At 49.6% G+C, this 12,703-nt stretch overlaps 1 protein-coding gene across 1 annotated transcript; it reads left to right on the top strand.

The window, feature by feature from the left end:
• Nucleotides 1-9,281: 9,281 nt before the first annotated feature.
• ASCL2 (achaete-scute family bHLH transcription factor 2) lies at nt 9,282-10,182 on the top strand. The gene is made up of 2 exons (XM_021526778.3): nt 9,282-9,817; nt 9,913-10,182. Exon 1 carries the CDS (start codon nt 9,282-9,284, stop codon nt 9,804-9,806), a length of 525 nt encoding a protein of 174 aa, XP_021382453.1. The 3' UTR covers nt 9,807-9,817; nt 9,913-10,182.
• The last annotated feature ends 2,521 nt before the right edge of the window (nt 10,183-12,703 follow it).

The raw sequence follows: 12,703 nt of genomic DNA, 5'->3' as shown, positions 1-12,703 counted from the left end.
AACTACTTGCATGTCCATACTTCTCCAGGTGATAGAGAGGGACATTTCTGATGGCACCTGGTTCTAGGGCTGGGCTCCTTTCAGCATGACTGGTGGCAGAGCTGGAACAAAGGCACCAGCGGCGAAATGAACTCCAAATCTAGCACAATGAGCCTGGAAAATACAAAATGCAAGGCTACTCCTAGCTCTGAAGATAAGGCTTCCTCATTTTGTGCCTTTACAATAGGTAAACATGAGGCAGCTATACCTGTGTCAAATGTGACAATGTGATCTCAACATAATCCCCAGTGTGTGACATTTTCTAATAGCTTTTGCTGGAGGCTTACGGTCTCAGAGACTAAATCCATCCAAACCATAGCGTTTTGTCTAGCCTAATTTGTGGCACTTTCTGATCATTCAGACTGCATTACTGCGTATCTTGACCCACACCCAGCAAAATATTAAGCGAAACACCAGTTAGCACAGATTTCTGAGAAACGCCAGTCTAAAATCCTCCCAACAGCGAGAATGTGATTCTAACCATTCACAGCAGCTGTGCCTTAATGTCTCCTCTAAACATGCTTAGTACCAATCCTCCTTTAATTTCCTCCAAGTGGCATATTCTGTTATTTGGAAGAGAGAACTGCAGTCTTGGAATGTTGAAATCTGGAAAAACTATAAACTTTATTTGTGGCCCAAAATAAGGTATTACCTTTCAATAACTCTTAAACAAGCTACTAACCCTCTTTGAACTAAATACATATTATTGTTATTACTGTTGTTATTATTATTCTTTTTATGCAGATAAGTTTTGATGAAGTGAAAAGGCAACAAGAACATACAAGTCAAAGCATCCACAAGAAGTGTTCTCCAGTTTCTACCATTTCCCATCAGCTCTAACGGCAGATGTCCAGAAACTCCCCTCTTCAAAAGCTGATAAAGAGTCCCTAGAATTGCTTTCACTTTGCAGTGCTGATCCATATTTTTCTCATACACACTTCCACCAAAGCCTTATGGCTTCATATCCTCACTGGTCCCACCTGCAGTCGACCACCCTCCCAGCAGTAAGCATGACTGCAGCAGGTCCATCATCTCTCTTTTGCTCCAAGGAGACAGAAGCAAATATCTTTTTTGCTCCCACACATTCAGCCAGCAGCCACCTTTTCTTTCTCCTTGGAGGAAGCTGCTGAGTTGTGAAAGAGCTGCAGTGGTGTGACAGCCTTGAGAAACCAGAAGTCTATCAGAGGAGGGGGGGATGCTGGTAGCCAGCGATAACCGCCCATGGTGCAATGATAACTCAGGCAGTTGGCTGTGCTTGCCCTCCACCCACCAACAACAGAACGTGGGAAAACCATCCCCTCTTGGAGTGGGGATGAAAAAGGCAACAGCTCACCTCGGTTCTGCAGAGATCCCCCCAAACCTGCCTGCTCACCATGACACAGAGGCTGGTCACCAGCAGCTGGCACTTGGTGGTCCTCATCCCACACCTCAGTTCCTTGGCAGCTTGTCCCCAGAGAGAGCTGGCAGTTGGTCCCTCCAGCTCTTGATAAAGCCTGGGTTTCCACCAAAGGGAGGCATGGCCACAGTGGGGCCTCTCAGGAAGTGGAGTCCCCACCACGTGTTGATGCACCTCCTCCTGCCTGATTATTAAGTCCTCTTTGGGGCAGTCATCTTCTGCACAGGCTCTCAGTCAGCTGCTGTCAACTCCCACAAAGCCTGCTGGGAAAGAAAGAAAGGCATACAGAAAACCTTTCATGGAGTTTGGAGCAAAGCTCCTTAAAAAAAAAAAAATAAACTGTTTAGTCAAGAGTCAGTGTCAAAATATCCCAATTTTGACTTTCACTGCATTGCAGTTTTGATAAACGAACATTTTCAATAACATTTTTCCATAATATACATAAATAATATATTCAGGAAAACATTATTTTAAAAAATAACCTATTGTTTAAAGCAGAGATTAACCCCCTCCCCCCAAATAGATCTGTGTAAGAGTCTTCTCTCCCCATGTAAAAGCACCACATGGCAGTAACCTTTGGCTGAGCCTCTATTAGAACTTGCATTTGCAGATAAAGGGAAAAAGCACATTTGGTAGTATTTTATTCAGGAAACTGTTTATATGAACATATAACCCCCTGCTCAGGAGGCCCTCACTGTCCGTGGACATTTTGACTCTTCCTTTCCCCTCTCCTAGCACTGAAGAGTCCATGCACCTGCGGCTGCAGAAGACTCAGGTGATTTCTGGTGTTCAAAACCAGCTGTCTTCTGAATGCATATTTCTTAAAAGTAAATCACAAAGAAGTCTCAAGATGGATCTGGCCAAAGTGAGCCTGAATGACTGAGTGCCTTAATTATCCTTACTTTTGGAAGCAGACTGGTGAACAGGTGAATAATTGCACTCCCATCAGGTGGCAAACAAGGGGAGTAAAAAAGTGAAACCATCCCACAACAGTAACTGCAGTGACCTGAACATGACAAAGAAGTAGGAGGAGAGGAGTGAAAAAAGGAAGGAAGATACATTTTGTAAAGCAAAGAGAAGAGAAAGCCATGAGCATGGGGAAAAGCATATTATGATTTTCTGACTACATCACCAGCTTTCTTGCAAGCTTTCCTACAGATCATCTTGGTTACAGCCTCCCAAGACACCAGTGAGAGCTGCCACAGCCAGTGCCAAAAACAGGTATCCCCATGGCTCACAGGTCCCTGCCCTGATGCCCATCTGAAGAAAACCAATGGATCAACAGCAGAGCAGGAGGGTACTGGGGAGAGGACAACAGGCTGGTGAGGCAGCTGATGCCAAGCCACCCACGTTCAGGAGCAGGACCCCTGGGAACAGACCAGGTGGGGAAAATAAAACACTGTCAGAGTTAGGATAGTGTTGAAATTCAGAACTGTGGGCACCCATCACTTCTTCTGGTACTAAAGGACAGACGGGGGTGTTGTGACCTGCATTTTCAAGGGGAAGGATCCCTGATACAAAAATAACAGAGCTGACCCACCAGTGAGGTTACAGGTTAAATCTGGAAGGGCTGCAAGAAAGTATGAGCATAGCTCTGTGTGCCCCGAGCGACAGTCAGCGTGTCACCTTTCCTGAGCGCACCCAGAGCCTGTTTCACAGTGGCGGACAGGAGAAAACCATGGAGCCCCGTCTCCGTTTCCCCCTGGATCCCACTTCCTTCTCCAGTCCTAAACACCTGCCACCGCAGACTCCTGTGCGAAGCCAAGTCTCACACTAGAGGTCCCCATAGGCCAGCACAACCCTTTCCCGAAGGGAGACATAATCGGCGTGGACTTTCTGAAGGGCATTTCCCTCCCCAGTTCCATAAAACTCTCCTCCGTTCCTGCAGAAGCCTCGCACCTCACCTCATGTGCACCTGAGAGGTCCCAAAATCGTCATCTACACGCCTTGCAATGGCTGCTAGTTTTCCCACAAAAGATGTCCTGTCTCCTTTTGTCTCTAGCCATGAAAACTGGTACCTTCACTGACTCACGGAGCTCTGAAAGCAGGTCTGTAACTTCCAACACCTGTGTTTACACAGCTCCTTCCTCTGTTTTAGCTGAAAATCACTGTTACTGAGTAGCTTGAACATGTCTTCTGATGCTTCTCCCACCTGCAATGCTTGGTGCCCGCCTTTGTGCCCACCCTCTACTAACTGCTCTGCCTGCTGGGCACAGGTAGAGGGATTTTCTGCTGTTTCTTTTTCCTCTGTTTTACCCACTATCCCATACAGGTATGCCTTGAAAGTTTCCTGTTTGTGGCACAGCATCTGTGGATTTCTAACATCACAAAAATAACAAGAGCAAAAGGAGTTGCTGCCTAACATTCACAAAAGCCAAAAGAAAAGTCACTCCCTCACCCAAAAGAAAGCAGGAACATCAGTAGAGCTGGGATATTAAGATGTTGGGCTGTGATTAAGGAAGGCACATTTGGTAGATGGAAGGGCACTGCTGAAGGGAGAACAGAGGACTATGTGTGCTCGTCCCACTTGTGCCCATCAACAAGGCAATCTGTGCAACACTTCACTTTCTGTGGGATTAAACTTCCTCTGTGTGCCCTGTTGTTGGCACACACCTGCCTCAGCAGGCACTCACCTACCTCTCTGCCCAGAGAGGTGAGAAGCAGGGTGTCCCCTGAACCTCATCCCGGTGGGAAGAGAGGCAGGGCTGGTGGCATGCCATGTGAGGGAACCACCCTCACAGCCAGCATGGATGGCAGCATGGCTTTTCCAGCAAGACTTGGCCTCCTGCCCACTCTGGCAGGTTTCATCAATTGATTCCCTTTGCAAGAGCCCAACTTATCACTCCCAAAGTGGTGCAAAAACCACAGGTGACCACAGCTCCTGCCTGTGGCTTCCTATCTTATCTCTGGTTATCAGCTGGAGCATGGAAAGATGGTAGTGAGTCTGAAAATACCCCAGGGAGCACAGATGCTCTCTTTCTAGCCTTGTGGCAGCTTGCAGAGTTCTGTTATGAAAAACCCTATCCCCAGCTGCATGGGTCTCAGAGGGATGTGCGATCTCATCCAGAAGGGAAGGGTTGATTTAAAAAAGGAACAAAGCCAGATCATATTTTTTTGCAAAGCCATAAACCTCCAACCCTCTTCTGAACTGGAGGGAAACAATGCCCACTCTGTCAGAGAGATGTTCTGAAAGAGCTGGGGGATTTGATGTGTGGGGTGAACTTGGGACACTAAAAACAAATGGAGAAGAAGAGACTGAATTCCTACTGATGCTTCCTTGACATCCACTTTTCTGGCTCTCACTCCATCAGTGCAGCCACCAGTGATGGAATAGCAGCACCCCAGCCTCAGCTGCTTGAACTCTGTCAATGCAGCAGGGAAGAGAAACTTCCCCCTTGGCTTTGGAGCACTGCTACTCATGCTCCTTAGAAAGGATGGGCTGGAAGCAAGAAGGAAGATGTCACCCAGAAGCCAAAACTACACCTATCATCCAGGCAGGACACACCTGTGCCAGATCCCTGCTACCTCTCAGAAGCCTCCTCCCTTTCCAGCCCACAGCATCATTGGGGAAAATGCCTCTCCTCCACAGCAGAAAGCAGCTCCCAATGTGTCAGATTTACAAGAGTCAGTGGCTCAGCCCATTTGGTCCCTCAGCTACTGCCCATAACACGGCTGGATTCACCCTAAAGCTCGCTCGTAAATAAAACATGTCCATATCAAACCGCACCGCAGCCATAGGGATGATGGGAGGCCAGGCAGACCTCACAGCCTGTGTCTGCCGTCCCGGGCACATCACAAGGATGCATTGTAAAGGCTGCTTAGCATTCATATAGCACATACACACAATCAAAGCTAAAAATCAACTTTTAAACCCGGGGCCATCTCTTTTCAAGAAAGGAAAGAGAGGAGGAAAGGGGGGGGGGGGGGGGGGGGCAGGGTGCTGGACTTTGCCAAGCTTCAGATGCACTATACAACTCCACTGTGAATGGGAACAAGGCTGGCTGGAGGCTGCCTTGGAAGACACAAAACCAGGGAGAAATCATCATATTTCCAAAGCACTTCTTTACTTATTATTATTTTCAAAGTGTATCTCAGAAATCCTCTAGTGATTCCCAGGCAATTTGAAATTATTATAGGTGAGCAAATAAAATGTCAGAAGAGTTATTAAAAATAGTTCATCAAGCCAGAGAAAGATTACATTACTAAAGAGTATAAGCTGAAAACAGGGAGCTCCCTTCAAAGAATAAACTCAAATGAACTTGGCAATTTGAAATTATTATAGGTGAGCAAATAAAATGTCAGAAGAGTTATTAAAAATAGTTCATCAAGCCAGAGAAAGATTACATTACTAAAGAGTATAAGCTGAAAACAGGGAGCTCCCTTCAAAGAATAAACTCAAATGAACTTCTTTCTCCACTGAAAGTGAAAGAACTCATAGCTCTAAAGCACAGTGCCCTACTCAAGTTAAATTACTTTTTCTTTTTCACATGCTATCTAATTGCAAACCATAACTGCCCAGGAGCCAGCTGTGCAGGTGATAGACCTGAAGACACGGTGCAAGCCCTGCCCCATGTAGCCCTGCTCCTGGCAAAACCAGTGTGAGCACAGCCCAGCCTGGTAAACAGGCTCACCAAGAACAGGGCTGCTTAACTGCCCATCACCCTTTATTTCTCACATTCATCCTCTCAAGCTTTATTGCAACTGGACCTCCATTGCTTTCCACTAAGTCCTGAAAGTTTTGGTAAAATACCCAAAAAAGGTCATGTCAGCTGGCTGTAATGCATTGGTGGCACCAGGACTGACCTAGCACCCCACCTGCAGCCTTCCTGCTGACACACGTGCCAAGCCAGGGGCAGTGCTTTGCTCTCACCTTTGGCAGGTGCAAGAACTAATGTATAGTGTACAGGCCCTTTCCAGAGGCCCTTTTCCCTTCTCCCTGAGCATTGTTTGGCCACCTTGCAGCACACTGGCTAAAGCCACACGGAGCTGCAAGGTGTCCACACCGACCATGCAGTTACCATGCATTTTTGCCTTACCTGCTCCAGGAGAGGAGAATTTCTTCTCCCCGGTCTCTGGGGATGGGTAGCACATTGCTGGATGCTCTCTCTCCCCAAGATTATGATCAGGAAGTTGATTGTGAACACAGACAGTGTTTAATGATGTCTTGTTCTACTGGATCCTTACATAGTCATTAACTTTATAAAGAGATTTCAAAGGAGATTGCATTTGTCTGAGTACAAGATGTACCTCCCCACCTAACCTTCCTGCAGACTGTTGAGAAGCCAGCTGCACTGCTAGGAAAGTGTAAGCACTTGCTGTATGTTGTACTCAGGCCCAGACCCAATGGCCACATCTGGCTGGAAACATCAGCGGTCCTAAAGCCAATTTGGACAAGTCAAGCTCATCCCTCAGCTGAGTGTAGAATCTCTGTGGCTGGAGGCTGCATGCTCTCCCTTGAGACTGGGTTTACTGGTGTGCTTTATTAATGAAAAAACTCCCTGTAGCTATTTTTGTATGATAAAAATCCAGTTATTACTCTTGAGTGTGGCACTTCAATATAGAAGGCTTTCTCTTGAAAAGTTTCAAGGGCAGCAGCTTCCCCTTTCCTGTGTGAAAGGTTTTCAGCAGAAATTAGAGACGAGGTAATGAAACAACATCAGTATTACTCCACTTGAAGTAATGCTCCTACTGACTAAGCTACATCTGACAGCAAGCACAAGGGAAGCCCCTTGCTCCAGCCAGGGCAGTTTTGCAGATGCTGGAGACAAGTGCATGCCATGGCCTGAGCTGAGCAAGCAACCTGTGCACTCACAACAAGGCACAAGCAGCTCCCCAAGGCTGCTGGGAATCCACAAGGAAAAATGCTCCCGCCTGCGCTGCATGCCATGAGCTGCTCCTCTCAGGTCAAGTCCTTCAGAGAAGCTGTAGGGCTGCTCATTGCTTTGCCCCCAGCTCTACAGCAGGGCCAAGAATGTCCCAGGAGCTCCTGAATTTGGGTGCTAAGGCTCCTGTGTGCTTGGCTACCAGAAAATCAAAGCACTCACAGGATCCTTACTGTCAGGAATTTCAGCTCGGCTGCCTGTGGCACTGCAGTGGGGCTGGCAACTTCAAGCCACTGCCGTTGCAACCAATCCCCAAGGAAAATATTTCTCTGTCAATGTAATGGAGCCTTGCTGTTCCCTGAATACCCCACACAAGTACAAAAAAAGCCCCCTTCATGTCACATCAAGGATAGCTCTTTGAACTACCATTTTTGGCTGAGGTACACCTGAGCAGCAATGTGGTTCAGGGCAGCCAGGGGAATACAGACCCTTTGATATCCAAATCGTGCTGCAAAGCCTTGCTGGCACCTGTCCACGTGATGACATCCCCACCACCAAGTTGGTGCCAAAGACACCAGCTTGGAGCATTTTCCTGACATTGGATTATGTTCACCCCCCAAAATGTGAAGCCCTGTAACTGAACTGCCACACACCATTGAATTTTTAGGGTTTTTTTTTTTAAGGCTGGGTGGGAGCAAAGCCCTGAGGACAGCACATCATGCAGGTGTACTGAAGCCAAGAGTGGACACAGCCCCAGGGCAGTGGGTTCATGTATCTCCCCCTCCATCCACCTTGCCTATTTAGCAAAACATCATGCAAGTTATTTCTTCCCACAAATTCCTAGGACACCAAGAGGATGCTCCTTTGTCCTCCCAGCTATCAGAATGCACTTTACCCTGGTGCTCTTCCCACCAGAGCTGGAAGAAAGGCTTGCTTGATGGAGAGCCAAGGAGGATTGCTTGGCATGGCAGAGTGAAGCCGAGCTGCAACCCCCAAGCTACAAAAGCTTCCTACAAATACCCTTCTTGCCTCCATGAAACTCCCACTGAAGCCCAAAAAGCCAGTCTGTGGAGAGCAGGGATGGTAAGAGAACCCACGCCATTATGATAATTCTTTGTTATACCTTTTTGGTGGATGTACCAAAGCAGAGCCCCGGCGTGTCAGGCCAGCACGGGCCGGCAGCCAGGTGCGGGCACCCTGCGCTCCGCAGGGAAAGCCCTGGGACAGCCGCGCTGCCGGGCCGGCCCTTCCGCAGGGTACCGCTGCGGGAGGGGCCGGGCTGGTGGCACACCTGAAGGGACAGGGCGCGGGGCCGCCACCGCCCCGAGGGCCGCGGCCAGGCCCGGCTGCTGCCGCTGAGCGCCCGCCGCGAGGTGCGGGCGAGGCGGGGCGAGAGTGCGGCCCCACCCCCGAGTAAGAATAAAAACTAAATTAAAATGAAATGTTGACAACTGCCAGGGCAGGGGCGGTGATTTGAGGGGAGGGTTGCAGCAGGTCCGCGGACGGCGGGGTGCGTGCGTGTGTGTGTGCGTGTGTGTGTGCGTGTGTGTGTGCGTGTGTGTGTGTGCGTGTGTGTGTGTGTGAGGGGAGGTGGGGGGGGCCGGCGGCCGGCGGCGCCACGCGCCGGGCGCGCGCGGGGGCGGGTGCGCGCGCGGGGGAGGGCGCGGGCGGGGGCGCGGCGGCGGCGGGCGCGCGTGGCGCGGCGCGCGCGGCGCGTGCGGCCGGCGGGGGCCCGCGAGCGGCGGCGGCGGCGCGTTGATAAGGGGCCGGCCGGCAGCGGGACCCGCCGCAGAGGCGCGGAGCGGCGGCGGGAGAGCACGGGCATGGGGGTGAACTGCCCCGCGCTGCCCACCCCCGCCTCCTTTGTCTCGCTTTAAATTTAGTTTTGAAGATTATATTTTAAAATTATTTTTAAAGTTTTGGTCGTTGGTTTGGTTTGGGATTTTTTTTTTGTTTTGTTGGGTTTTTTTTTATTATTTGTTTTTTTTTTTTTTTCTGCCCGCCGCCACCGTGGCCGCCCGGCGATGAACGGCGGGGCTCTGCCGCCGCTGCCCCCCGCCGCGCCCCGCGGCCGCCGGCGGCCCGCCTCCCCCGAGCTGCTGCGCTGCAAGCGCCGCCTGGCCTTCGCCGCCCTGCCGGGCACCGGGGCGGCGGCGGCGGCCGCCGTGGCCCGGCGGAACGAGCGGGAGCGCAACCGCGTGCGGCTCGTCAACCTGGGCTTCGCCGCCCTCCGCCAGCACGTCCCCCACGGCGCCGCCAGCAAGAAGATGAGCAAGGTGGAGACCCTCCGCTCCGCCGTCGAGTACATCCGCGCCCTGCAGCGGCTCCTCGACGAGCACGACGCCGCCGCCTCTTTCCCCGACGGTCGCGGGCGGGTGGCCGTCGGGGAAGTTGGCGGTGGCGGCGGCGGCTACTCCTCCGCTTCTCCCTCCTTCGCCTCCTCCGCGCCCGGCTCGCCGTGCTCCTCCGAGGAGAGCGGCTACGACGCGGCGCTCAGCCCCGAGGAGCGGGAGCTGCTGGACTTCACCAGCTGGCTGGGGAGCTACTGACACGGCGGGAGGTGAGGGGCGGCCGGAGGGAGGGGGCACCGCTTCCTCCCCCGGCGCTCGGGGGAGCGGGACACGAACCCACCGGGTTCCTCACGTCTCTCCGCAGCCGCGCTCAGCCCGCAGCACATCGGCGCCCGCGGTCTCGGCGTGGCAGCATCCCCCCGAAAGTACTGATCTCCGCCTCGGCGTGGCCCCGCTGGCTGCTTCTCTCGCCGGTTCAGCCGTCGTCTTCTGGCTGTGGAAAGTGCAATGGGACTGCGGGGTTCCGCTCCTTGCGCGGGGACAGCGGCTCCGTCTGCCCGCCGGGAGCTGCCGGCCCACGGAGAGGATGCCCGAGTGAACCTGCTTTCCCCCGCCGCTGCTGGCTCGTGTTGCTTTGGAGGAAAAGAAAAAAAAAAAATTAGAAACACTTGATGCTTCCTTGTTTCTGGAGGGGGAGGGAATTTTTTATCATGTCAGATTCTATTTTATATGTAACTTGAACTGCCTAAAGGGACACTGGTGTATGAAGACTTATTTTTGTACAAGAAACCTTAGAAAAAAGGGATGAGATGGTTCTATTTTTAGCGGGTCCTATCTACTCGTTCTTGAACACTACAAGCTGGAATGTTTTGGGAACATACACGTTTTAGATGCAAAGATGTTTGTTTGGTTTTTTTTTTAATTATTCTCTCCAAACACTTTGGTAAAAGACTGTAAAGTTATGTTGTGTTTTAACGTGGTGTCTGAGTTTGCCTAGTGTGAAGGTCCACCTCTCTGAAAACTGAAGTTTCAAAAAAAAAATGTATTGAAGGCATTTTTGTATGCACTTGCTAGGATTTCTTATGTTGTACATATGCAGTTTTTAAGAAGAGTATCATATTTTATGTAAATTGACTTTATAAATAAAAATCTATTTATAAATGGCTTCAGGGCTGTAAGATATGTGTATTTGCCAGAATTACCCAAGGTGACTAAACTGTGGCCTGAAGGGGTGGGAGAGGGGAGTGAGGAACAATACAGGAAAGAGGCAGCTCTACCTGGACCAGGTTTCATGTGCAGAAGGGAATAAGGAGCAGCATAGCATAATCTCCAAGCTTACTTTTTTTCCCCCCTACTCAAGTTTTCTAAATTCAGCATTTGGAGTAGGTCCTGCAGGGAAGATGTGCAGGGAGCTGCAGATGTGCACAGGAGACAAGGCAGGTTAGGTGCTGTTAACCCCTCTCCTTAAAATGCAGAAAGTGCAGCTGCAGGAGGCTGTGTTGCCCCTGCCTGGGATGATGGGAGGCTCATGAGAGGGTAAAGAGGAAGTGGGTATCTGAAGTTTGTTTGTCCTGGCAGCAGCTCTCAGGAGGTAGGTTGGGGTGCCTTTATTCAGGGGAGCAGCACCTTTGAGTAGCGTTGTCCTTTAAAAACCACACATAACCATAGTGTCCCACCTTGTCCTACTCTGACTTGAGCTGCATGTACAGAGTCTTTATCTAAAGGCAACAAGCAAATGTGAATTGCTCCTTGGGAACTATAGTCAGACTCATAAGCTCTGTCCATTGCTTTTGGGCTCATGCTGAAGACCTGATTCAGTAGAGGTGAGCCAGAGGTAAAAACTGTGTGGGTAAGAATGCTGTGAAATAAAACACAGGGCTGATGGCATGAAAAACTATGGCAGAGACTATTAATTCCCTTAGAGAGTTCTAATGAATGTTAGGAGTTGAATGGAGCAAAATGGGCTTGGTCTGTAGAATATGCTGAATGAACACAAAGCAGAAATGGTTATTAAAATTGACCTACTTTACTGGGACCCTGTGCATAGTCTCTGCTGCCTTAGTACTGGGAAGGTAAAATTTTTCTGGGGTGTCACTCAGCAATTCCAGGTTCAGTAATTGTAGTGGATGCTCTGTAATCCAGATCTGTAAGAGTATTCCACACACATGATGCCATTTGAAGAAGGAAAAAAGCCTGCAAAACAAGCCATGGGAAAATGAAGGCTCTAAGACCAAGCTGCATTTAGGAGCCTGCAATCAAGAGCAATAGTTGTTGAACTGTGCTTCAAGTTCATTCCCTAATAAAAGTTGCTCTAATAAACAGTCCCTTTGAAAGGCACAAGGAATTCAAGTGCTTAATAAATGTCTTGCAAAGGTTTTATATCCTTTCAGCTTTTTAACAATACCCCAGGTAGGAGCAAGAGCTGTGAGCTGACCTGGGCTGTGCTCAGCAGCAGCAGGGAGGGCTGATGGAATGGGGGAGTAACGTGGTACCTTTCCCCAGAGAGAGTTTAAGGGCTTCATCCTCACAGATGACCTCCAAAAAATTAGCCAAATATAAACTCATGTAGGCTCCCACATATTTATTCTCAGCCTAAACCAACATCATGTCATCTTTCCCAAGCAGTTTAGAAATTGGGGCTGTTGCATTGGTCTGCACAAGTGTCCCATTATTGCAGAATGCATTTGTTTAGAACATGTTACCACTGCTGGGAAGGGTGTTTGTTTTCCTTAGGTGCCCTGATCATTTTAATATTTCCAAAAGCAGTATTTGGCTCTCAGTCAAGTACCTCCCAGCATTATTACCATGTTCATCTGATCACCCAAGATACCATTGCAGCACCTTTGAAGCAGTATCAGCTGTAACTCTATTGGCAAGAAATCAGCAGTAAACAATTTTCACTTAAGCAATACTAATATTAGGGGGGGGAAAAAAGAGCTTAGTCAGCATCACAAGTTACCTTAATGCTGTCAATCAGTGCTTCAGTCAGAGCTAGAGGAAATCAGGAAGGTACAATTTTATTTTCAAAACCCCACAGTGGTCATGAGTCTTCCGAACAGTTGAGGGGGAAGAAGATGCAAGAAAAAGGATGTATGTGTGTTCTAGAAACACAGGATGGACAGAGGGACTCCATTCCCCAGCCACGGTCATGGTGA

This window comes from Lonchura striata, chromosome 6 (genome assembly GCF_046129695.1).
Source record: "Lonchura striata isolate bLonStr1 chromosome 6, bLonStr1.mat, whole genome shotgun sequence".
NCBI lineage: Eukaryota > Metazoa > Chordata > Aves > Passeriformes > Estrildidae > Lonchura > Lonchura striata.
The sequence above is the reverse complement of the archived record's forward strand: the minus strand, read 5'-3'. Positions and strand labels throughout refer to the sequence as shown.

Bases quoted from the DNA above. Each gene is read 5' to 3' on its own strand.
- ASCL2 (XM_021526778.3), top strand. From the start codon at position 9,282: ATGAACGGCGGGGCTCTGCCGCCGCTGCCCCCCGCCGCGCCCCGCGGC.